General features: G+C 47.8%; 2 protein-coding genes across 3 annotated transcripts; one reads left to right on the top strand and one right to left on the bottom strand.

The window, feature by feature from the left end:
- The first annotated feature begins 560 nt into the window (after positions 1-560).
- Positions 561-9,887, top strand: LOC123078778 (auxin response factor 2). Of its 2 annotated transcripts, none has more exons than XM_044501384.1 (11): positions 561-1,088; positions 1,188-1,244; positions 1,345-1,536; positions 1,624-1,708; positions 2,024-2,114; positions 2,196-2,360; positions 3,222-3,341; positions 3,412-3,484; positions 8,276-8,435; positions 8,504-9,387; positions 9,457-9,887. In XM_044501384.1, the coding sequence occupies exons 1-11, from the start codon at positions 837-839 to the stop codon at positions 9,520-9,522; spliced, it is 2,145 nt and encodes a 714-aa protein (XP_044357319.1). In that variant the 5' UTR covers positions 561-836; the 3' UTR covers positions 9,523-9,887. The 2 variants fall into 2 exon arrangements, with proteins under 2 accessions (XP_044357319.1, XP_044357320.1); XM_044501385.1 differs by having other exon boundaries at positions 563-1,088; positions 8,516-9,387.
- A 6,966-nt stretch (positions 9,888-16,853) lies between these two features.
- LOC123078777 (putative receptor protein kinase ZmPK1) lies at positions 16,854-19,564 on the bottom strand. Its single transcript, XM_044501383.1, has one exon. The coding sequence runs from the start codon at positions 19,547-19,549 to the stop codon at positions 17,093-17,095; it is 2,457 nt and encodes an 818-aa protein (XP_044357318.1). The 5' UTR covers positions 19,550-19,564; the 3' UTR covers positions 16,854-17,092.
- Between the last annotated feature and the right edge of the window lie 6,911 nt (positions 19,565-26,475).

The following is a 26,475-nucleotide window of genomic DNA, read 5'->3' as shown; positions in this document are numbered from 1 at the left end:
GGGACGGCCCAGGTGGAACACGACGCGGCCGGGGGTGGCGATGGCGACGGCGATGGCGGGGAGGGGGGCATTTGGGGGGAGGGGTGTTGGGGCGGGTAGAGGAAGAGAAAGAGGGGTCTGTCTCACCGATGGGCGGGCCATGGCAGGACAAGGGCACGCGCCGCTCGCGTCCGCGCGTGTCCGTTCAGCCGCAAACTCAGCCCAAATTTGAATAAGAAATGGGTCGAAAACGGACAGAAAACGGACGACGGTCCGCTTGCAGCCGCACATTAGAAGGCATGTTTTGTCTGTTTACCCTTAAATGGACGCGGGCAGTGAGGTCGCGGGTTGGAGTTGGCCTCAAATCTCGCATCTGCGACGCCGTCCGTCCTCGCTGCGCGGTTCCCGTGCCTTGCGCTCTCTTTCGTCCTCTTTCTTTTTCCAGCAGCGCAGCACTGTATGATAGGAACAGTTCTCTTCGTCCTCGACAGTCAACATAGCAGAGTCACAGACGGAACAAGTGTGAAAGCCCCGCGCGGCTTTATCCAACAAAATATACTACTCCTAGTCCGTAGCCCTGGCTCCCCCTCTGCCTCCTACGAGCTCCCCCTAGCTAGCTCCCCACCACCACCTCCTATAGCCACCCATGGCCATCACCACCATGTGTCGCCACCCCACCTCCACTCCCCACTTCCCACCGACTCCGCTTCCCCGCCCCCCATTAAACGCCCGTGAGCTAGCACGCGATCCCCTACCCACCACCGGGCGACGTGCTCCGCCTCCATCACTCCTCGACCGTTGCTCCGTGTCCGCGTTTGCTCTGCGGAAAGGCGCTGCGTCCTCACCTGACGGCGGCCATGATAGGCATCGACCTCAACACCGTGGAGGGGGACGAGGAGGAGGGCGGTCCCTCGGCTGAGCCCCCGAGGGGTACGGTGTGCCTAGAGCTGTGGCACGCGTGCGCCGGCCCCGTGGGGCCGCTGCCTCGGAAGGGCAGCGCCGTCGTGTACCTGTCGGAGGGCCACCTCGAGTACATCGGGGAAGCGGCGGGCGCGGTGGCTGCGGTGCCGCCCCACGTGTTCTGCCGAGTCGTCGATGTCAATCTCCAGGTGCGTGCGCGCGCGCGCGGCCTGGTGCTCGTGCTGTACGGTGTCCGCCGCGACCACAATGTGTTCGAGGTATTAACTGACAGAGCGTGCTCCCTGCAGGCGGACCCTGCGACGGACGAGGTTTACGCGCAAGTTTCTCTCGTGGTCGACAACGAGGTACCAGTACCACTGATCTGAATACGCCAGTAATGATAGCATCGGACATGGTCAATGTGAGCTGAACGATCAAAGGTCTGCGCGTCGGTGATGATTGCAGGAAGCCAAGAGGCGGATGCGCCAAGGGGAGAGCGAGGAAGCTTGCGAAGGTGACGGCGAGGACACCGATGCCGCGAAGCGCCGAGCGCGCATGCCCCACATGTTCTGCAAGACGCTCACGGCTTCCGACACCAGCACGCACGGGGGTTTCTCCGTGCCGCGCCGTGCCGCCGAGGACTGCTTCCCGCCTCTGGTACATGGCGTTGGTGATGAAGTGATTTTGTCGCCTCGAGGTGACTTGGTACTGGTAGTAGTGACTTTTTTTGCTTGGTGTCTGCAGGATTACAACCTGCAGAGGCCATCCCAGGAGCTTGTGGCCAAGGATCTGCACGGCACCGAGTGGAGGTTCCGACATATCTATCGAGGTACTGCAACAGCGATTCACTGGCTTATTGCTTATAGCTCAGGTTCAGCGTATTTGTCAGGCTTCCCACCTGAGATATATAGAATGCTACGACATATCATGAGGTCCGTGTTATAGAGATGGCTTATTTAGGTGTGTATAACCAGACAACAGTGAAGATTGTTGGTCATCTGCATTTGCTTTCGTTCATGAGGTGGTCTTTTGGCTATGATTTACCGTTACAGCTATTGTTAATACGAAGACCACTGGGATTTGAAGAAACCCTGAGAACATTTCTGGTCCCGAGTGGCTAACAGGTCTGCTCCCGATGTTACAGGCCAGCCACGGAGGCACCTTTTAACCACTGGATGGAGTGCATTTGTCAATAAAAAGAAGCTTGTCTCTGGGGATGCAGTGCTGTTCCTCCGGTAACGATTTATAACTCACTATGCCATTCATTGGAACTTACTCTAGCTTCCCTTCGGCAATGATTTCTTATTCCCCTCCAGAGGTGAAGATGGAGTGCTCCGATTGGGAGTGCGCCGAGCTGCTCAGCTAAAAAATGTATCTCCTGTTCCTGCACTTTTTAACCAGGACTCAAGTCTTAGTAGTCTCGGTAATGTTGCCCAGGCTGTGGCTGTGAAAAGTATTTTTCACATCTACTACAATCCCAGGTACTTTGCTGATTGTTTTCATAATTGTCTCAATTCCCTGTATTAATTAAGGTCGTACAAGTCGCTCCCTCTCCTCTCAACCATAATAAGAAAAGGTTGGACTAATGCACAGTTATAGTGTTCTCCTAGAAAAAGTTAGGCACGTCGGCAGCCATAATAAGAAAAGGTTGGATGGATACACAGTTCTAGTGTTTTCCTTGAACAAGTTGTACATGTTGGCGACCATAATAAGAAAAGGTTGGGCGAATCACTTATAGTGTTTTCCTAGAACAAATTATACTTGTCGGCTATTGTATCTTAAACTTTACGACTTGTCAGTCCTGTGCTAACTATTTCGAATACTCGTTCTTAATACCGTACAACTCATTTTTTATTCAGCATTCAGGTTCAGTTCCCTGGTGAACACAGTTTTGAGTTGCTTCTTGTTCTTTGTTGCTTCCCCAAATCCAACATTTTGTATCTCATCTCATTGGTCTATCCATCTATGTTTCCTCGTAAATGCTTAATTATCACATTACATGTTACCCTCAAAGGTCATTTAATTGTGGCATACTACATATTTGGGGCAGCCATTCAGATTTGTTTGGTCGTGTCTGAATTTGATATTTGGGAATTGACATGTTCTGTTTATTACTTGAGGAAGTTTTCATTATGCTCGTTTAGAATTAATTCAACTATTTTGAAAGTGCTCTATCCCATTGTTAACTAAAATAAAGAAAGAAATATAATTTCATCAGCACCCTGTTCAGATAGATAATGCAGATTGGTAATAATTTGTTTTTATTCTCATAATATCTGTGCATTTCTCCTGTGCAACTTGGACGGTTCATTTGTATTGAATAAGTTCATTGGACTTGACAGGTTATGTGAGTCTGAGTTCATTGTACCATATTGGAAGTTCATGAGAAGCTTCAGTCAACCTTCTTCTGTTGGAATGAGGTTCAAAATGAAATACGAAAATGAAGATGCTTCAGAAAGAAGGTATGGTGCAATAGTTAAAAAATTTCCTCTGTGGTTGGGTTCAGAATGCATAACTATTCTTGTTTTTCAGGTCAACTGGGACAATAACTGGGAGCAGAGAGTCAGACCCGAAGTCGCATGGTTCGAAGTGGAAATGTTTGGTGGTATGTTCTGCTTTCTCATGCTTGACACATCAGATGTGCACCAATGTTGGTATCGATGCATGTGCATAGTACTCTATAGGTGTATGACCATCTATCTTTATTAATTAAATGCAACAAAAGCATTGTGGTTCTCTGTCTTGGATTTCAGCATTTTGTGTTATGTGTAACTTTTCATCAGTTGGCAGATTACAGTATGCCCAGCTTGAATTTTGAATAGATGCTGGTCATTTCAAAGCATTAAGGGCCAAAGAAATCCTGTAGTTTCATTTCTGGAAAATAATGTAAATGCCTGTGAAGAAAAGTGAAGCATTGTCCATTTGTCCTAATCAAGATTACTACATTAGAATATGCCTCATTAAGTTCCAATGTTTTGCAATAATCTACACAACTGCGGTTTACTAGTAAGAGGAGCAGCATGACAGAGTAGAAGTATAGTGCACACAAAGATACAATTCATACTGCAGCCGGGGATACAGGCGGACGCGTCCGCGTAGTTGAAATTGCAATAATCCTCATTACTTTAATAATCATGTTAGTTTAATTTACCTGTTTGGGGATGGTTGCGGACGCCGTCCGCTTGCATCCCTGACGGCAGCTACTCAATTGTATACTTGTCCTACTCCTTGATTAACCATTGGAACTTGTGCTCTTGGTTTTTTAGTTTGGTTTAAACCAAGGGCGGCGTTTTGGTAACCAGGGCCATCTACACCCACCCATGTACAGTAAAAAAAATAGCAAAACAATTCTAAAAATTCAAAAAAAAATTGGCATCCAAGATGCTCGGATGCGCTAGGAACATGCAAAATTGCCTGAACATATGACATTTGAGGAGCTGTAGACAAAAAAATCGGCTCTCACAGAAACTTTGAAAAAAGGCACTTTGGGGAACTGTTTTTCAATATAGCTCCTCGGATGTCATTTTACCATAAAAAATTGCATGCTGCTAGCGCACTCTAGCGTCTTGGATGCCAATTTTTTTTTTTGTAGTTTTTTGAAAGTTTTTGCTATTTTTTTTGGAATTTACTGTTCATCGAGAGTTGATGAGCCTGGGCTCATCTGTGGATTACTGGGTTTGAACCATGCTATAATAGATCAAAGTAGAAAGAGTTCTGAATGTCCATATAACCACTGCAAAACATTTGTATATATGCTATTAATCGAAACCGAGCTTCCATAAAATATTCGCTGAAATTCTTTGTCATAGATGAAATCAGCAGTTTTACCTTTTTCAAGTCAATAAACAACAACAACAACAACAACAACAACAACAACAACAAAGCCTTTAGTCCCAAACAAGTTGGGGTAGGCTAGAGGTGAAACCCATAAGATCTCGCAACCAACTCATGGCTCTGGCACATGGATAGCAAGCTTCCACGCACCCCTGTCCATAGCTAGCTCTTTGGTGATACTCCAATCCTTCAGGTCTCTCTTAACAGACTCCTCCCATGTCAAATTCGGTCTACCCCGCTCTCTCTTGACATTCTCCGCACGCTTTAGCGTCCGCTATGCACTGGAGCTTCTGGAGGCCTGCGCTGAATATGCCCAAACCATCTCAGACGATGTTGGACAAGCTTCTCTTCAATTGGTGCTACCCCAACTCTATCTCGTATATCATCATTCCGGACTCGATCCTTCCTCGTGTGGCCACACATCCATCTCAACATACGCATCTCTGCCACACCTAACTGTTGAACATGTCGCCTATTAGTCGGCCAACACTCAGCGCCATACAACATTGCGGGTCGAACCGCTGTCCTGTAGAACTTGCCTTTTAGCTTTTGTGGCACTCTCTTGTCACAGAGAATGCCAGAAGCTTGGCGCCACTTCATCCATCCGACTTTGATTCGATGGTTCACATCTTCATCAATACCCCCATCCTCCTGCAGCATTGACCCCAAATACCGAAAGGTGTCCTTCCGAGGTACCACCTGGCCATCAAGGCGAACCTCCTCCTCCTCACACCTAGTAGTACTGAAACCGCACATCATGTACTCGGTTTTAGTTCTACTAAGCCTAAACCCTTTCGATTCCAAGGTTTGTCTCCATAACTCTAACTTCCTATTTACCCCCGTCCGACTATCGTCAACTAGCACCACATCATCCGCAAAGAGCATACACCATGGGATATCTCCTTGTAGATCCCTTGTGACCTCATCCATCACCAATGCAAAAAGATAAGGGCTCAAAGCTGACCCCTGATGCAGTCCTATCTTAATCGGGAACTCATCGGTGTCGACATCACTTGTTCGAACACTTGTCACAACATTATCGTACATGTCCTTGATGAGGGTAATGTACTTTGCCGGGACTTTGTGTTTCTCCAAGGCCCACCACATGACATTCCGCGTATCTTATCATAGGCCTTCTCCAAGTCGATGAACACCATATGCAAGTCCTTCTTTTGCTCCCTATCTCTCTCCATAAGTTGTTGTACCAAGAAAATGGCTTCCATGGTCGACCTCCCAGGCATGAAACCAAACTGATTTTTGGTCACGCTTGTCATTCTTCTTAAGCGGTGCTCAATGACTCTCTCCCATAGCTTCATTGTATGACTCATCAGCTTAATTCCACGGTAATTAGTACAACTCTGAACATCCCCCTTGTTCTTGAAGATTGGTACTAATATACTCCGTCTCCATTCTTCTGGCATCTTGTTTGCCTGAAAAATAAGGTTGAAAAGCTTGGTTAGCCATACTATCGCTATGTCCCCGAGACCTTTCCACACCTCAATGGGGATACAATCAGGGCCCATCGCCTTAGCCTCCTTTCATCCTTTTTAAAGCCTCCTTGACCTCAGACTCCTGGATTCGCCGCACAAAACGCATGTTGGTCTCATCAAAGGAGTCGTCCAGTTCAATGGTAGAACTCTCATTCTCCCCATTGAACAGCTTGTCGAAGTACACCCGCCATCTATGCTTAATCTCCTCGTCCTTCACCAAGAGTTGGCCTGCTCCGTCCTTGATGCATTTGACTTGGCCAATATCCCTCGTCTTCCTCTCTCGGATCTTGGCCATCTTATAGATGTCCCTTTCGCCTTCCTTCGTGCCTAACTGTTGGTAGAGGTCCTCATATGCCCGACCCCTTGCTTCACCAACAGCTCGCTTTGCGGCCTTCTTCGCCATCTTGTACTTCTCTATGTTGTCTGCACTCCTATCCAGGTATAGGCGTCTGACGCAATCTTTCTTCTCTTTAATCGCCTTCTGGACATCATCATTCCACCACCAGGGTATCCTTATCTTCGCTTCTCCTTCCCCTAGACACTCCAAACTCCTCCGAGGCCACCTTACAAATGCAAGTCGCCATCTTCATCCACACATTGTCCGCATCCCCTCCTTCCTCCCAAGGGCCCTTCTTAATGACCCTCTCCTTGAACGCCTGAGCTACCTCCCCCTTGAGCTTCCACCACTTCGTTCTAGCGACTTTGGCACGCTTATCCCGCTGGACACGAATCCGAAAGCGGAAGTCAGCAACCACCAGCTTATGCTGGGGTACAACACTCTTTCCAGGTATCACCTTACAGTCTAGGCACGCACGCCTATCTTCTCTTCTCGAGAGGATGAAATCAATCTGGCTAGAGTGTTGGCCACTACTAAAAGTCACCAGATGTGATTCTCTCTTTCTAAAGAGGGTGTTAGCTACAATCATGTTGTAGGCTAGAGCAAAGCTTAAGACATCTTGTCCTTCTTGATTCCTGATGCCATAGCCAAAGCCCCCATGCGCCCCTTCAAAACCTGTGTTAGATGTACCCACGCGGCCATTGAGGTCTCCTATGAAGAGCTTCTCACCAATCGGTACACTCCTAACCATGTCTTCCAGGCCTTCCCAGAACTCCCTCTTGGTGTTCTCATTGTGGCCTACTTGCGGGGCATACGCGCTGATAACATTGAGAACCAAGTCCTCAAGTACCAACTTGACCAGGATAATCCGGTCCCCACGTCTCTTGACGTCTACCACTCCATACTTGAGGCTCTTGTTGATCAAGATGCCTACGCCATTTCTGTTTGCAGCCGTCCCCGTGTACCACAGCTTGAAGCCGGTATCCTCCACCTCCTTCGCCTTCTGTCCTCTCCATTTGGTTTCTTGGACGCAAAGGATATCAACACCTCTCCTCACCGCTACATCAACTAGCTCCCGAAACTTCCCTGTCAGAGACCCTACGTTCCAGCTACCTAAGACCCTTGCTCATTTTCCACTAAATCCGGGCGCCGATGTAGCGCGCCACTAAGGATGCGACGACCCGATCCTCGCTCACTTGCCACCGTATCCGGATCAAGATACGGCGCGCCACCTGGGGGGTGACGGCCCGGCCCTTGCCCATTTTCCACTACACCCGGGTTCCGATGTGGCGCGTCGCTGAGAGGGTTACGCCCCAACGAAAATCTTTTGGGTTTCATCTCCATAAGAGTGGCTGAGTTTTTACGTTGGCTCGCCAAGCCTATCACAACCCTCCTCCTTTACCCGGGCTTGGGACCGGCTATGTTGAGACAACATAGGCGGAGTTACCTTTTTCAAGTCAATGTGATCAGAAATTCCCAATGGTGGAACAAGGTTGAAACCTTGCAATATACTATGTTTAATGTCCCATGGCAAAGTTCTCACAAGGATATGTGAACCCTGGAATTTAGCATTGTGCTAGTTGGTTTCCAGGATTGCATAGGATGTAAATTTAGAACCATATTTTGCATGCCATGTTGAACAAGGAATCTTAGTCATTTACTTGATCTGTTCTCATTAGATTCCTTGTCCTTAAATCATGTTTGAGCATTGTGTTGACTGATGGAAAACTTACAGGTGAGATGGGACGATGATGTAGAGTGCCGTCGGCCTAATAGGGTATCTCCTTGGGAGATTGAACTTACTGGATCGGTTTCGGGATCTCATCTGTCCTCTCCCCATTCAAAACGGCTGAAGCCATGCCTCCCCCAAGTTAATCCAGATATGTTGCTTCCAAGTAGGTTGGGTTGTAAGTGAAGAGATAATCATTTGATACACTGTTATGCCCTACTGAACTTTTTTTAGCCATTTTGGCAGGTGGAAGTGTTTCTTCGGATTTTGCGGAATCTGCCAGATTCCACAAGGTCTTGCAAGGTCAAGAATTATTGGGTTCTAAAGCCCATGATGGTACTGTTGATTCAGCTTCTGATGCTTCTCAGGCGTCTGAAGCAAGAAATTTTCAGTACAGTGATGATCGGAATTGCTCTATCAACATGAGTAACATTCCAGGGGTTCCAGGACTCGGTGCTAGAACCCCGCCTGAAAACCATGGATTTTCCTACCACTGCTCAGGCTTTGGGGAGTCTCAAAGATTCCAAAAGGTCTTGCAAGGTCAAGAAGTGTTTCGTCCTTATGAAGGAGGAACTTCGTCTGATGCTGTTATAAGAGGTTCTAGCTTCTGTCAACCTGATGGCAACTATACATCTGGTGCAACATATAAATGGCTTACATCACAAGGATACAATTATCGTGGGCCAGTAACACCAGCAATGCCTCAAGCATCCTCTCCATTATCTGTGCTAATGTTCCCTCAAACTAGTTCCAAGATACATGGCTTTGAATACGTATGCAGAAGCCTGGATAAGGATGATAATATTAGACATGTTACGGTCAACACTACTCAAGATATGGGAAGAACCAGTCATACATTACCTCTCTGGCCTCATCTTGTTTCAGGCAAAGCAATAGCTAGTTGTACTGGAACTAAAAGGTTGCACTCCATCAGCAGTGCAGAGCATGAACCAAATGACAAGGATGTTCACACAAATGGCTGCAAAATCTTTGGTATCTCTTTGACTCAGAAGGTTCGAGTATGCGATGAAGTGGAATGTAGCAGTGCGAATTGTGATTTTCAGCTCCAGCCTTTAAAGCCACAAATGTCAAAATCACTAGGCAACAGTTGTGCTACTGTAAGTTCTTCATGCATAATTTTTTGGCAGCTTCTTGATGCAATTGCTTATTAACCGAAATTTTCGCAGGTTCATGAGCAAAGGCCTGCTGTTGGCATGGTGGTTGACCTTTCTGCGGTTGATACGATGATCTGATTCGTCTAACTGTGTCCTGGGAGGAGAAGCAGGGCCTACAGCAGGATTCATGTTAGTGATGTGATACTCAATGATGCAAAGCTTCCACCTGGTTATTTCATCCCTATGTGCACAGTTTGCACCGAGTTCAGTAAACACATCATGGTTGATGAGTTGCTGATGCTTATCAAATTTGTAATGCACTTTTATAATTTGATTTATTATAACATCTATCTGAAGCTCTCTTTTGAATCGTCATTTATGTTGTACGAGCTGCTAGTGTGTTTTTAAGCTGCATGCTATGTTATAACATGTTTGTACTAGCACGATTTAATTTTGAAGAAAAGATGCAGTTCTTGTTTGAATTAGCACCATTTATTACAAAGTACTCCCATTTTAAATTATAAAGTGTATTTTTTTAGAAGTTAATTTTCTGTATGTTTGACCAATTTTATAGAGAACATATCGGTATCTATAGTACCAAATTAATATTATTAGATTCATCATATAATATACGTTCATATTATTTTTTATTATTATAGATGTTTGATATTTTTCTATAAACTTGGTCAAACATAGATATTTGACAAAATATACCTTACATTTCGAAGTGGAGGGAGTCGGTCAATGTAGTTCATGTTGGTGTTATACATCTTACCATAAGATTTTGGGTGATGTTATTGTTAAGACATAATACTTTAGGGTTAACATAAACATGATCTTGAACTCATGATTAGAACACCTAAACATAATAGAACATGTACTACCTCTATCCGGGTTTATTAGCCTCCCTCTTAATTTGGGCTAAGATTTGACTTATAAATTTAACTACTCCCTCTGATCCAAATTAATTGACGCGGCATTAGTATAACTTTACGCAACTTTAGTATAATTACAAAGTTATATAAAGTTGAGTCTATTAATTTGGATTGGAGGGAGTAATAAAATGTAAACTATGTGTCATAAAAATTATATCATGGAGAACTACTTTGAAATACAAATCCAATAATATAATTTTTGTAATATAGATGATCAAAGTATGACCCATAAAACGAGGGGGCCAATAAACTCGGAAGGGGAGAGTAGTAGCTAATACTCCCTCCGTCCGGAAATACTTGTCCTCGAAATGATTGTATCTAGACTTATTTTAGTTATAGATACATTCATTTTATCCATTTCTAGGACAAGTATTTCCGGACGGAGGGAGTAGTATTGAAGCACAACAGGGAGTAGCCCATGCGGCCATGTTGGCAACTCTGAGCCTCTCTCTATGCTTGCGGGGGCTGATGGTGGAAGACGACTTTCGAATTCCCTTACCGTGTTGTGGGGTGACTTATAATTACTGGGATCATGAAAAGTGGTGACGATCATACCCGATGACTTTAATGTGATGGTGCTTCTCAAGAACTGGTCTTGATTTCTGGAGTGAAAACTCGTGGTCTAACCCTAATTGGTTATATATGGCAATGGTGACGTTGTTTTGCGTCATACCTTGTTGAAGCATTGCTCGGGCTTGATCTTCTGGGTGAAAACCCAAGATCTGACCTTTGATGGTTGGATCTAGCGATGGTTGCGCTTGAGAGTCGTTTCCTCATCGAAGGCTTTGTTGTTGGAGAACCTTTCTCATTATACTTGTGACGTCAAGAGATGGTTGGTGTGGAGATGGTCGTTGTAGGTTGTTCTTCACTGTTTTTATCGCTTCCGAGTTTTTTTTAACTCCAACTAGGTATAGCTTCAATTTTGTATGACTTTGCTATTTGTCAGTGTGTTTTTTGTTTGTACGTGTTGATGTTGCTTGTGTGCATCCTATTAATGCAGAGATCATGTGTGTACTCATTGTATTTGTATCTCCTTGATGCTTCATTTTAAGTTAATAAAATCCATACTTTATCAAAAAAAAACTGAAATTGAGACCATGTCGTTTGTTTAATACCCCTATCAGGACATTTGTGTGGGAGGTTAAACAACCCATTTTCTCTCTTGATATGTTACAACTTGAGATCGATTCCAATAATTGGGCACTTTGGCAACTTTGTCATTTTCTTTATTTTTTTTACGAACATCTTTTTTGTTTTTTCTATGTTGTTCTCTGGCATTCTACTCTCCTGCACACTAAAAAATACTAGTACTTATTGAATTAATGCTCTATCTAGGTACTTCAAAAGTTTGAATTGTGGGACAGGGTCGGGCATTCTACTCCAGCACTCCCTCTCACGTCTATGCTCCTTTGAAGTTACGAAGTGACAGTGGAAGTGGACGTATGCCGCAATTATTTTGTTACATTTACTAGGATTTAAACTCTGTCAGTCCGAACTATGGGAGAGTGTTGAACATTATACTCCAACACCCCTCACGCCTATGCTCCTTTGATGTTATGACATGCTCTAATACCATATTGTAATTATGCTCTAGCCAGTTGCTTCATTGGCCATGTGGGCCCACATCCTTGGGAAAATTTGGGTGATTATGTCCAAATCCAGCATCGCCAGCCACCACGGCAGGCCATCGTGTTGCCCTCGCAGTCAGACTATGTAATTGATGTCCTGCAAGTGCAAAGGATGTTGTAGCAATTTCGTGATAAGTAAAGTGTCGAATCCACTCGGAACGAAAAGGATGACACTACACTCACATCCAAACCAGAGTTTGGAAATAGCTTATTCTAGTAGGTTGTTAGGGAAAACAATAAAAGGGTGGAACTGAACTAAGTACTAAAAGCACGTAAAGTAAATATTAAACTAAAATGAAGTAATAATGTAGGGAGAATTAATGCGATGATTTAGATGAGTAACATTGGTGTCTAGGCATGGCCGTGTTCCATAGCGGCGTTGATTGGCATTGATCTATCGACTACCAACACTAGCTGGGTCACTGCTGCACATTATATTGATTTATCGGCGTTGATTGTCTCTCACGCAGCACCGTATTGAGACAACTCAATCGTCCTACTTCTCGTCACATACATGCAACAGCTAAGGGAAGAAATTAAGGTCACAAGGACTGGACCAAAGGCAATAAGTTATATGGACAACCGTTAACCCTAGATAAATTGTGTTCCTCTCAAGACACCCATGTCGGCCGGAGGTCTATCGGTTTGCACAACTACCTATCAACTCCATATGTGTCCTAGGGAGTTGAATACCTCCAATTTTACTAATAGATTGGACAGCTCCAATCACTAAATTACCACAGAGTTAAATAATAACACGAAAGGGGAAAAACATATCAAGTAATTGTTTACTAACCAACCACACTCGTAGCCAACAATTACTCAAATAACAACACATTCAAAAAGGGGGTTCAAAAGTAGTCACAACCCATCACGGTCCCTCGTGATGCGGACTAGGAGAAGGGGCATTGGTGAAGAAGATGGTGCGGCGGCGGATGCGCATAGCCGCGCCCCACAGTGGCGGCTCCTCCAGCAACGGCTTCCTTCCAGCCTTCCACCAAGGTTACAACGATTGAGATGGGGGCTTGGCACAACCCCCAAGTGCCTCTTCATGTGGACGGTGGCTGGACGTGGGAGAGATGGATAATGAATGGTTATTTCCATATAACATGCCTCCACGGGTCGCCTCCGTGGATGCAAGTTCTCTTCTTTGATCCAAGAGCTATAGATGAGCTAAAACCTTCCCCACAGAAGAGTAAGTATGGGAAATTATGCAATGGGGGCATGATATATGCAATGCTCGCAGTGAAAAGAGTAAGTATGGGAAATTATGCATAATGGACATGTAGATGGCTCAATGGGGGCATGATATATGAATATAATATGCAACAAATAAGCTCTAAAAACGCGTATAAAATAGAGCCATCAGCGACCATCACAGAAGCCGCTCAGACCCCCCCCTCCCAGAATCTAGGCTCGTTTGACCAGATGTACGCCTACCTCGGCTTGAGCCCGAAGCCACAATGACCTGAAACCACTGCATGTGCTGGAGTACATCAGACACGAAGTAGGATCCAAGCCACAGTCGCAAGGGAGACGACACCACCTTTGGGAGCATAGAGCCCCCCTCCTCGATGAGCACAACCAGGTGTTCCAGCTACCTTACGTAGAAAGTCGATGTTGCCATTGATGCTAATGCATTGTTTGGGGCCAGTCGAGGTAGTCCATCTCTCCACGTAGAACCATCGCACTCCAATCACTAAGAGGGTCGCACACACAAGTCGTGATCGCGTGATGACTCATGACTCTTCAACCTCCACTTCATGACCATGACATCTGCTCCTGGCAAACCTCCCCGCCACCCCCGTTCTTTGCGGTCGCGTGATGACCTAAGGAGGCAATGAGAGGGTCGATGGGGGAGGGTGTTATGCGGGAGGGATCCCGTTGGCGGCTAGTGGATGGGGCTAAAAAGCACGAGGTCACCAACCCAATTTCTCCGAATTTGGAATACTATCAGGGGCATCAACTTGTGGGCATGGGGTTATCGGCCTTAGCTTTACTTCTATATTTTGCGTGCTTTCTTGACTTTCGGCTAGTGCTGAGACTTGGGCTGGGTCGGGCTAACACGACACGGCCTGTCGAGTTCAGGCCGGTGGTCTCAGGTAGCTTGTCATGCCTCACCGGAGTACTGAAGCACGTTCGGGCCACTTTCTGGACATGCCTTGTGTTCAGGCTCCGTGTCCGGCCCAAGTCGCGGCATTACTTATGGTTGTCGGCTAGGGCCAAAGCTCGATGCTAGAAAATTCTTTTAGAATATCCATAATTTTTGGGCTTAAATTCCAAAGATTACTCAAATTGTAAACATAATTTTCGTTCTAATATTGCAGCTTTGCTTTTTGCAGCCACAAATGAATACTAACGTTTTTCTTGTGTCTGCTTACTTGGAATAGTTAAATGACTAAAGATTATGCAATGCTCGCAGTGAAAAGAGTAAGTATGGGAAATTATGCATAATGGACATGTAGATGGCTCAATGGGGGTATGATATATGAATATAATATGCAACAAATAAGCTCTAAAAACGCGTATAAAATAGAGCCATCAACGACCATCACAGAAGCCGCTCGGACCCCCCCCCCTCCCAGAATCCAGGCTCGTTTGACCAGATGTACGCCTACCTCGGCTCGAGCCCGAAGCCACAATGACCTGAAACCACTGCATGTGCTGGAGTACATCAGACACGAAGTAGGATCCAAGCCACAGTCGCAAGGGAGACGACACCACCTTTGGGAGCATAGAGCCCCCCTCCTCGATGAGCACAACCAGGTGTTCCAGCTACCTTACGTAGAAAGTCGATGTTGCCATTGATGCTAATGCATTGTTTGGGGCCAGTCGAGGTAGTCCATCTCTCCACGTAGAACCATCGCACTCCAATCACTAAGAGGGTCGCACACACAAGTCGTGATCGCGTGATGACTCATGACTCTTCAACCTCCACTTCATGACCATGACATCTGCTCCTGGCAAACCTCCCCGCCACCCCCGTTCTTTGCGGTCGCGTGATGACCTAAGGAGGCAATGAGAGGGTCGATGGGGGAGGGTGTTATGCGGGAGGGATCCCGTTGGCGGCTAGTGGATGGGGCTAAAAAGCACGAGGTCACCAACCCAATTTCTCCGAATTTGGAATACTATCAGGGGCATAAACTTGTGGGCATGGGGTTATCGGCCTTAGCTTTACTTCTATATTTTGCGTGCTTTCTTGACTTTCGGCTAGTGCTGAGACTTGGGCTGGGTCGGGCTAACACGACACGGCCCTGTCGAGTTCAGGCCGGTGGTCTCGGGTAGCTTGTCATGCCTCACCGGAGTACTGAAGCACGTTCGGGCCACTTTCTGGACATGCCTTGTGTTCAGGCTCCGTGTCCGGCCCAAGTCGCGGCATTACTTATGGTTGTCGGCTAGGGCCAAAGCTCGATGCTAGAAAATTCTTTTAGAATATCCATAATTTTTGGGCTTAAATTCCAAAGATTACTCAAATTGTAAACATAATTTTCGTTCTAATATTGCAGCTTTGCTTTTTGCAGCCACAAATGAATACTAACGTTTTTCTTGTGTCTGCTTACTTGGAATAGTTAAATGACTAAAGATTATGCAATGCTCGCAGTGAAAAGAGTAAGTATGGGAAATTATGCATAATGGACATGTAGATGGCTCAATGGGGGCATGATATATGAATATAATATGCAACAAATAAGCTCTAAAAACGCGTATAAAATAGAGCCATCAACGACCATCACAGAAGCCGCTCGGACCCCCCCCCCTCCCAGAATCCAGGCTCGTTTGACCAGATGTACGCCTACCTCGGCTCGAGCCCGAAGCCACAATGACCTGAAACCACTGCATGTGCTGGAGTACATCAGACACGAAGTAGGATCCAAGCCACAGTCGCAAGGGAGACGACACCACCTTTGGGAGCATAGAGCCCCCCTCCTCGATGAGCACAACCAGGTGTTCCAGCTACCTTACGTAGAAAGTCGATGTTGCCATTGATGCTAATGCATTGTTTGGGGCCAGTCGAGGTAGTCCATCTCTCCACGTAGAACCATCACATTCCAATCACTAAGAGGGTCGCACACACAAGTCGTGATCGCGTGATGACTCATGACTCTTCAACCTCCACTCCATGACCATGACCTCTGCTCCTGGCAAACCTCCCCGCCACCCCCGTTCTTTGCGGTCGCGTGATGACCTAAGGAGGCAATGAGAGGGTCGATGGGGGAGGGTGTTATGCGGGAGGGATCCCGTTGGCGGCTAGTGGATGGGGCTAAAAAGCACGAGGTCACCAACCCAATTTCTCCGAATTTGGAATACTATCAGGGGCATCAACTTGTGGGCATGGGGTTATCGGCCTTAGCTTTACTTCTATATTTTGCGTGCTTTCTTGACTTTCGGCTAGTGCTGAGACTTGGGCTGGGTCGGGCTAACACGACACGGCCTGTCGAGTTCAGGCCGGTGGTCTCGGGTAGCTTGTCATGCCTCACCAGAGTACTGAAGCACGTCCGGGCCACTTTTTGGACATGCCTTGTGTTCAGGCTCCGTGTCCGGCCCAAGTCGCAGCATTACTTATGGTTGTCGGCTAGGGCCAAAGCTCGATGCTAGAAAATTCTTTTAGAATATCCATAATTTTTGGGCTTAAATTCCAAAGATTACTCAAATTGTAAACATAATTTTCGTTCTAATATTGCAGCTTTGCTTTTTGCAGCCACAAATGAATACTAATTGCTTACTTGGAACAGTTAAATGACCCCCCCCCCCCCCCCCCCCCCCCACACACACACACAAGCCCATTCACCCCTCCAAGAATTTCGCCCAAGCTCCACCACTGCTAGGGTGTAGCTGTACACATTACAAAAAAATTGGGATTCTCCTATAGAATTTGACAAGGTTTGGCATTCAAAGTGCTACATTTTATCCCCGTTTCTGTTTTATTTACAGAATCTTGTGTTACGGCATTTCAAGGAGGCTTCAAGCCCACTGCAGTACGGCAGAACGTCACTATCTGATTCGTAGCAAACTAGTAACTAGAGTTACATTTTTTTTTCCTGAAATGGCGCAACGAAAGTTCAAATTACACGCTACAACAATATAGCGAGAACAACACGACATCAATAGATCAGTGGGAATCGACTATCGAGCATGAAATCAAATTCATGACAAGTACGCAGGGTGCTCGTCCTCGTCATCACACGCTATAAGAGCTTTGGAGATGTCATCCATGGTCGGCCTATTGTTCCTCTCCTCCATGCATGATAAGGAGATCTTCACCATTTCCATGGCCTGCCGAGGGTTGAACTGCCCGTTCAGCCTGTTATCCACTAATGACATGATGTCTCCACTCGCAACCACCTGCTTCAGTGCATGCGCGATTTGCCACGTCTCTAGCCGCTCCGAGCCGTCCGTGGTCGTCTGGTCAGAGATCCTGCTCCCAATCACAATCTCCAGAAGCACAATGCCGTAACTGTACACATCGACCTTGGCGTCAACCGGCATGCCCATCGCCCACTCCGGTGCCATGTACCCCATCGTCCCCCTCATGTGGGAGAGCTGCACGCCGGTGTCAGCGACTTCGCCATTGCCTGTGGCGTTTCTCCCGGACAGCTTGGCCAGCCCAAAGTCGGCGATCTTTGCGTCGAGGTCGCGCGTGAGCAGGATATTCTCTGGCTTCACGTCGCAGTGGATGACCCACTCGAGGCACTCATGGTGAAGGTAGGCTAGGCCCCTGGCCGTGCCCAGCGCGATCTTGAACCGCTCGCTCCACGCCAGTGACTTGCCGATGTCCTTGCCGAACAGGTGCCTGTCCAATGACTCATTCTCCACGTACTCGTACACCAGCAGCTTGTGCTTTCCCTCGGAGCAGAACCCCCAGATCCTCACCAGATTGATGTGGTTGATCCTCCCGAACACCGTCATCTCCGCCCAGAACTCCTCCTCGCCCTGCACCACGTTTGTCAGCTTCTTCACCGCCACCACGGTGGTCTTATCAAGCACGCCGCGGTACACCACGCCGGAGCCGCCGCGGCCGAGCTCCTCGTTGAAGTTCCCAGTCGCGTTCTTGAGCTCCCGGTACGTGAACCTCCTGAACTGGGTCGCCCTGACCAGCCTGTAGCCTGCCTGCAGCGAGCTGGGCATGCTCTCCTGGCTGGACAGGAACCACCACGCCGTGGAGACGAAGAGAAGCTCGAGAAATCCCAGCACCGCGGCGAACCCAAAAAAGTAGGACCATTTCGTGCCGCGGGTAGGTGTCCCGTACGTGTCCGCGTAGCGTGGGACGATGGCGGTACGAGAACCGTTACGATTGCAGGCGAGGCCCGTGGCGTGTGCCGACAGCTGCGACGCCGTGGCGTTGAGGTCGAGATCGCTACGCACCTTCAGATATATGCTTCCGGGGAACGCTGGCGACGTGTAACCGTTGAACAGGACGCCTTTCGGGAAGCAATTGCCCCTGCCATCCAACCTGTAGGCGAAGGCGGCGCAGGCGCACATCTTCAAGCACATGCTCTTGCAGTATTCGAAGGTGACGGACTGGTTGAAGCCGAGGTCGTAGCCGTAGAAGTCGGTTGCTGCCACCTGCACGAACGTGAACCGCTCCGACGCCGGAGCTTCACTACAGTTGGTGGTGCCGGTGGGGAGGCTGAACGTCGGCTTGCAGCCCTTTCTCCAGTCGCGGCGGTCGACCATCTCGTACCCCGGCGCGCACGAGCATCGGGGGGACGGTTGGTACTCGCAGAGGGCGTTCTTGCCGCACAGCCCGTGCACGGAGCACGGCTGCTTTACCGCCGCCCACGTGACCGTCCATCCTCCGGCCGCGTTCAGGCTGTAGATCCTCACGTTTCCGTCTTGCTCGATAGTTAGCCGTCTCTTGACGCCGGCAGCGCCCAGGTCGGAGGCCTCGACTCGCAGGTTGTCGCTGGAGAGGAACACACCGGTGTCGTCGAGGACGCCGATCCGTGAGCTGTTGTAGTTTGTCCGGCCGTTGTCGAACACGTTATGGTCCGGGTTCGGCCAGTAGATGCTGGCGATCTCCGGGCCGTCGTACAGGAGCCGCAGCACGTTGTCGTTGTCGTAGTAGAGGGCGTAGTAGCCGGCGACGAGCTTCTTGTCCTTGGACAGCGTCTGCGACGGGAGCAGGGTGTCCGTCGGCCAGTCGAAGCTCTGCCACACGGCGCGGCCGGTGGACGGGTCGGCGATGAGAAGATTCCCGGTGTCGCGGAGGGAGACGGTGAGGTGCCTCTTGCCGCCGGTCTTGCTGTTCCACACAGTTGTCCCGTTGGCGTCGGCGAGCGCCAGCTGGCCTTCGGGGCTGAAGGATATGCTGGAAACCCGGCCGTTCACCGGGGCGCCTGGGTTGGCCGTCCAGACGGCGGTCCGGTTCTTGGCGGCGGTGAACCAGACGGAGAAGTAGAAGGCGTTGTCGCCGGCCTGGAGGAAGCCGCAGGAGAAGATGGCGTCCGGTGACACCAGGAAGGGCCGCTCGTGGTCTTCCACCGACAGGGACGACCCGGGGCCCAGCGTGTGCTGTACCGATGGTGCAGCGGATGCACAAGAGCGCAACAGCAGATGAGAGATCAGATAAAGAAAGGCTAGGCTGGCGAATCTCGCCATCATGAATGTTGTGATGAATGTGAGATCTTCTAGTTGATCGACAAGGGAAGCAATCAAGCATGCTAATTTATACCCCTCTACTACTCCGTACTCCCTCCGGTCCTTTTTAGTCTGCATATAAGTTTTGTTCGAAGTCAAAGTATCTCTACTTTGACCAAACTTATAGGAAAAAGTATCAACACTCACAATGCCAAATCAATGTTTTTAGATTCATTATGAAATGTAGTTTCATGGAATATATATTTGGTATTGTATATGTTGATATATTTTAATATATATTTGGTCAAACTTTGTATAGTTTGACTTAACACAAATCTAATACGCGGACTAAAAAGGACCGGAGGGAGTACTTACGTGTCAGTTACGTCAGGTCACCGGTGTTCTTCTACCTCTCCTACAGTAGCTACCTGTGATGGCATTGACCCAACTACAACGTGGATACGCAAAGTGTTTTATCAGGGGGACAAACACCGTTGGCCCCTCAAGTTTCTGCAAATCTTGTTGTGCATGTTCATGTTTCCATGAAAATACATCATGTTTGGAGGATTTCAGTTGGGGTTGACCCCATAGGCGGATAGGCCGGCCACCGGGTTTTGGGCTTTTGGCCATGCCAGTGGAAGTGTCACTGATGATTGAACTAGAATATTAGGCCCTGTTTGGTTCGGCTGTGGATTTCTAAAAGTAGCTGTGAAAAATCTGCTGTGAAAAAACAGCTGTGGAAAATTTGATATGAAAAAGATGTAGGTCATTTGACAAACCAGCTGATACAACTTTTTTCAGATTTTGGCCCGCAGCGGAATCAGATTTTGGAAAGCACGTCCTGGGCTGCTTCCGCTTTTAGTTCAGATTTTGGCAGCGGATTTCTAAAAAGATTCTGCTGATTTCGCTCTTTGGTTCAGATTCTGTTGCGCGGCAGCGGAATCCCTCAATAAAAGCTGAACCAAACAGGGTCTAAAAGATGCCAAAGAATGATTGGGTCGGCTGGCAACGGAAGGTTTGTTGGTGACAACCATTATACCTTACTGTTAAGCTTTTTTTTTCTTTTTCTTTTCCGGATACCTTAAGCTCTTATTCGTTCTTTTCCTGCTGGGGACCTTATAAGCTCTTATTCAAGGACATCGAGTGACGAGCTAGAATTTTTTGGCAAGCTTTAGTCGTTATTATTGTGTTCTTGCAATGACGTCCACATATGAACATCCTGTCTATATGTATGTTGGTTTGGTTTGCCAGTTGCACAGGTCAACGGTTGGGAAATTAGCCGCCTGCCTGATGCCCTCATCGTCGTATATGGTGACAGCGATGGATGTTTATCTTCGACTAACGACAAGGGCTGCTAAGCTTTCTTTTAGGGATATGTATGTAGCATCATCAGGTTGCTCTGGTTGGAACCTGGAAGTTTCATTATTGACTTTTTGTAATGCTGCCGTGCAAAGCAAGCGTCATTCTAGGTTACTCAGGCCGGCATATATGCCTGGCATATATTGTTGTACATACACCCCATTGCAGCCCAGGGTTTGGGTTTTCCTTTAGGGTTTGAACATTTGCTGGTTTTCTTGAAGCTGATCAATGATTATATATACGCTGTTTCTTTCAGAAATGATCATACGCTGTTGCCTTTCTTATTAGTGTTTGTTATACAATGTGGATTCTCTAGGTGCACTTGGGAGGAGCTTGTAGTTTGGCCAGGCCTTCTCAACGCCCACATAGTGCATTGGCACAACTAGGTCTGGTACAACATGCTACTTCCCTTGAAATTACATTGATTCACACCGGATGGCACGATGGGCCTGGCGGACTGGTGGCCACAAATGGCGGAGGCGGTGACGGTTAGGCAGAGGAGACAAACGAATACCACAGTCATAGCCATGCTACGGTTCATCTGGCTCGAGCGTAATAGTCGTGTTTTTGAGCGCAAGATGAACCCGCCGAACTCCACCGTAAATCTTATTAAGGTTGAGCTCCGTCTATGGACGCAAGCTAGGGTAGAGGGCGGTCATCCATTCCAGATTCACTAGAGATTGGAGCGGGCCTGTTCTCTGGGCCTAGATGGCGGCTTTCACAATGTAACTTAATTTGTACTGGGACCCCCTCTCTCCTTAATTGAAAAGACATGCAACGCTCCTGCATGTTCTTGAAAAAAAACTCGGTCATGGATTGGTGGTGTAAAAATACATCACCAAATTGTACTTTGAGTAAAATTTACATCACCAAAACGTGCATATTAACATCATAAAAAATAAATTCCAACTCCATACGATGATCTAAAGTTTACATCACAAAAAAGCTCCAACTTCAATAGATGATGTAAAATTTACATCACCGCGGAGGCAGCCATGGTGAGGTGCGCCAAAGCGGCATTGGTGGCCGCGGGGTATGAGGAAGCATCCATGGGGTCCGGCAGTGGCAGGCGCGCGGCGGGAATGTTCCACGCGGTAGTTGGGGATGCGCGCGTTTTGCTCGAGCTGCCCAAGTGATGCAAATTTGCATCACTTGGTGCCCTATTTTACATCACGAGCAAATCTCGAGTAACTTTTTGCATCTACATCATCTGTTGGAGCAGCGGTTTTGTGCCTTGCTGGTGTAAAAATATGTTATTTTTACATCTACATCATCTATTGAAGATGCTCTTAACCATGTCAATGGCATAACCATGAAAGGAATCACATCTCTTCTCATGCTCGCTTCATGGAAAATTTGAACTGAGTAGAATGCAAGAGTTTTCTAGAAATATTTCGAACATGCCTTGTGTCATTACGTCTAAGATCAACCTGAAGCATCTGTGTTGGGGTGCTGGGGTGTAACACCCCGATAATCATGCTACAGTAATCTCTCCCTAATGGTGCCATGTCATCAAGCTTTATTAAGTCAAATTGTCACTCGATAAATTCAAAGTTCTGGCAGTAAAACTAAAATGTTCATAATATTGCAAAAATTACCAAAGCTGTTATAAAAATAAAACCAACACTTTCGAAACTCCAAAAATGCCCCTAGTAATTAAAATAGTGGACCAACAGCACATTACTTGGCCTTTTCGATTTCTAAAAATGTTTGAACCTTTTCAAAAGACCTTAAACTTTTTGTGGCAGTGCTATATAATGCAATGATGATTATGTGACAAGTTGCATAATTTACAAAAGTCATTTGGTGGTCAAGCAATTTACAAACCGGAGCCAAAATGAAAAACTGAAAACAAAAAGAAAGAAGGAAAACTAATACTGCTGCACTGGGCCATAGTTGCCACAGTGCAGCCCAACCCACCAGGCCACGGCCTTTCATCCACCTCCCGCTACAGGAGGCAGAGGGGAGCCGTGGCAAACATCCAGCCGCCATGGCCATGGATGGCCTCCACATGCCCCCCCTCGGCCTATAAATTTGTCCAATTGAAACCCTAGCACACGCGCGTTCGATTCCCTTTTCCTTCCCCCATCGCCCCCCTCCTCATCCGCCCAAATTCGAGCTCGGAATCTCGCATGGTGACCGCGCACGTCGTCACTGTTGCCGTGGCGAACATGCTCCCCAGTGCCCGTGGATACGTCCAGAGGACCGCCACCCTTGACTTCATCTTCCCCGAGCAACAAATCGAGTCGGGACGGCCAGAACACTCGCCATAGCCGCCATCTTCACCAAGTACATCTTCGTCGTCCGTCGTCGTTTGCCGCCGCTCCGGTCCAGCCCCGGCCTCCCCAACCTCGCCATCGGCATCGTTGTGAGCTCCTCCTCCATCCCCCTTGCTTATTACCTCGGTTCGTTGCCGTAGCCACTCGTACTCGCCAAGGCCGCCGCTCTTGGAGTCCGCGCTCACCGCGTACGAGCGTGCCTCTGCCTTGACCACGCCGTCCGCGTGCGCCCCCCGCTGCTTGCCTCTCCGGCCGCGCCTAGTGCACACACGCGCCCAGCTGTGCCACCCCTGCTCGCCGCTGGCTGCCCGCGTTGCTGCCGTTGCTCCTGACCGCTGCTGCTCACTGCTTTGCTACGTTGCTGCTGCTCTGGCCGCCTAGCACCACATCGCCACAGGCCGCCGCTGCCCCCTCCCCGCGCCCCCACCGCTCGCGGCTGCGCCAGCCTCAGCCGGCGGCGCCCACCTCCGCCCGGGCCTGCTCGCGCCCCCTGTGCCGAGCCTTCCCACGGCCAACACCATGGCCGCCGGCGTCGTACTCTACGAGTACGTACGTACGGGCACAGCCACACTAGAGGCCGATTTGGGCCACTGGCACATGGGCCCGACCCCCTGTTAATTAGGGAGGCCCTAATTAGTTTAGCCCCAAACCCCCTAATTAAGCTAAGTAAACTTAGTCAAAAACCTGTTAATTAAAATGAGTCAATGACAATTGGGACCCACATACGCTGTTCACATTGGACTAGTCAAAATATTGACTAGGTCAACCCAGCCCCTGGCCCCACATGTCATACAGATGCACACATTGCTGGGTACACATTCTTGTCCATCAGTGGCCCTACATTCTTGTCCGTCTGCTGTGCTATACTATCGGGCCGTGATCACTTGGGCGGTGATCACGGGTATATACTTATATACTATATACATGACACATGTGATGACTAAAGTCGGGTCGGCTCGTAGGAGTACCCGCAAGTGGATCTTTGTGGCGGAGTGACAGGGCAGGTTGAGACCGCCTAGGTGAGAGGTGGGCCTGGCCCTGGACGGCGTCCGCGGTTACTTCATAATAACACGCTTAACGAGTTCTTGGTATTTGATCTGAGTCTGGCCATTTGGTCTATACGCACTAACCATCCACGCGGGAGTAGTTATGGGTATCCCGGCGTCGTGGTATCAGCCGAAGCTCTTTTGACGTCAGCGACTGAGTGGCGCGCGCCGCATTGGACCGTAAGCTCGCGCTTGTATTAAGGGGGCTAGGTCTGCTTCCGGCCGCGTACGCAACGTGCAGGTGTGCATAGGGAAATGGGCCCAGACCCCTGCGCGCATAGGTTTAGACCGGCGTGCTGACCTCTCTGTTGAGCCTAGGTGGGGCTGCGACGCGTTGATCTTACGAGGCCGGGCATGACCCAGAAAAGTGTGTCCGGCCAAATGGGATCGAGCGTGTTGGGTTATGTGGTGCACCCCTGCAGGGAAGTTTATCTATTCGAATAGCCGTGTCCCTCGGTAAAAGGACGACCCGGAGTTGTACCTTGGCCTTATGACAACTAGAACTGGATACTTAATAAAACACACCCTTCCAAGTGCCAGATATAACCCGGTGGTCGCTCTCTAACAGGGTGACGAGGAGGGGATCGCCGGGTAGGATTATGCTATGCGATGCTACTTGGAGGACTTCAATCTACTCTCTTCTACTTGCTGCAAGATGGAGATGGCCAGAAGCGTAGTCTTCGACAGGATTATCTATCCCCCTCTTATTCTGGCATTCTGCAGTTCATTCCACCGATATGGCCCTTTACACATATACCCATGCATATGTAGTGTAGCTCCTTGCTTGCGAGTACTTTGGATGAGTACTCACGGTTGCTTTTCTCCCTCTTTTCCCCTATCTGTACCTGGTTGTCGTAACCAGATGCTGGAGTCCAGGAGCTAGAGATCCCGAGGATGATTCTACATGGAGTTCGGCTTCGAGGAGTAGTTAGGAGGTCCCAGGCAGGAGGCCTTGCCTTTTCGATTGTTGCTACTTTTGTGCTAGCCTTCTTAAGGCAAACTTGTTTAACTTATGTCTGTACTCAGATATTGTTGCTTCCGCTGACTCGTCTGTGATCGAGCACTTGTATTCGAGCCCTCGAGGCCCCTGGCTTGTATTATGATGCTTGTATGACTTATTTATGTTTTAGAGTTGTGTTGTGATATCTTCCCGTGAGTCCCTGATCTTGATCGTACACATTTGCGTGCATGATTAGTGTACGGTCAAATCGGGGGCGTCACAAGTTGGTATCAGAGCCAACTTCCTATAGGAATCCCCCTTTCCAACTCCTTGGCCGAAGTCGAGTCTAGACATTGCAAAAACTTTTACTAACATGGCTGTGTGTCTTACGGGCCCACGTCGCCATTGGGTGGTATTAGGATCTTTTACTCCTTGTCTATACTCTGGGACTCTGATCTCTCTTCTATTCGGGTTAAGTGAATTTTACTAAATCTAACATTAGGATCTCGTTATCACTTTCACCCGGAGAGCCCCTTATTACTGATGATCGTCTGCTGCACGTGAAGACCCTGAAGATACTCTCCGCTGATAACCCGAGAACTTGTGTTCATTGCTTTTGCAATTCCCTTTCATCGATAAACTCCTATGAATAACCACGTATACTCGCCATTCATACAATGTTTCCCAGTTGATCTTGTTATTACAAGATACCCCGATATTATCTCTGTTGTTCCGAGAATCATTGAGCTTACTGCCTTGTTGTTCTTTGTCACCTGAATACCCCTACGGATAATTCTCGCACTTACCGAGTATCCGCTCATCCCCAGTGGATTCAAGTATATCACAAAAGTGTTCAGAATGACATTCGATCTTCCGAAAATCCTCAGGAGCCTATTGCTCTTGAAATTCTTGCTTACTAGCATTATGATTAATCCCATAAGTCTCGAAATCTTATTGGCACCCCTTGTCATTATCTTTTTGAGTCCATTGATTCAAAATGTTGCGAATGCTCGCAATCCTCAATCAGATCCTAGAATTCATCCTTCCGGCTCAGACATCATTTTTAACATGATGCTGGATCTCGACCTATCAAATTGCCATCGATTGTACCCCTAAGCCTACTCAACTTATCCATCCTTGATCAGAGCGTTGCTTCTGACCCCCTGATTTGGAAATCTTAATTCTTTTGCATTTGAACTTTGAGTTAGTCAGTTGTTTCTATAATCAGATCTCCTTGCATTCTTCTTCCTCTGGTTGAGTACCGATGCTCACATCAGATCCCTTGTGGACCATCGGTTCCTTTGTTGGATTTTATTCGACAGTGTC

This window comes from Triticum aestivum, chromosome 3D (genome assembly GCF_018294505.1).
Source record: "Triticum aestivum cultivar Chinese Spring chromosome 3D, IWGSC CS RefSeq v2.1, whole genome shotgun sequence".
NCBI lineage: Eukaryota > Viridiplantae > Streptophyta > Magnoliopsida > Poales > Poaceae > Triticum > Triticum aestivum.
This window is presented reverse-complemented; position numbering and strand designations above follow the sequence as displayed.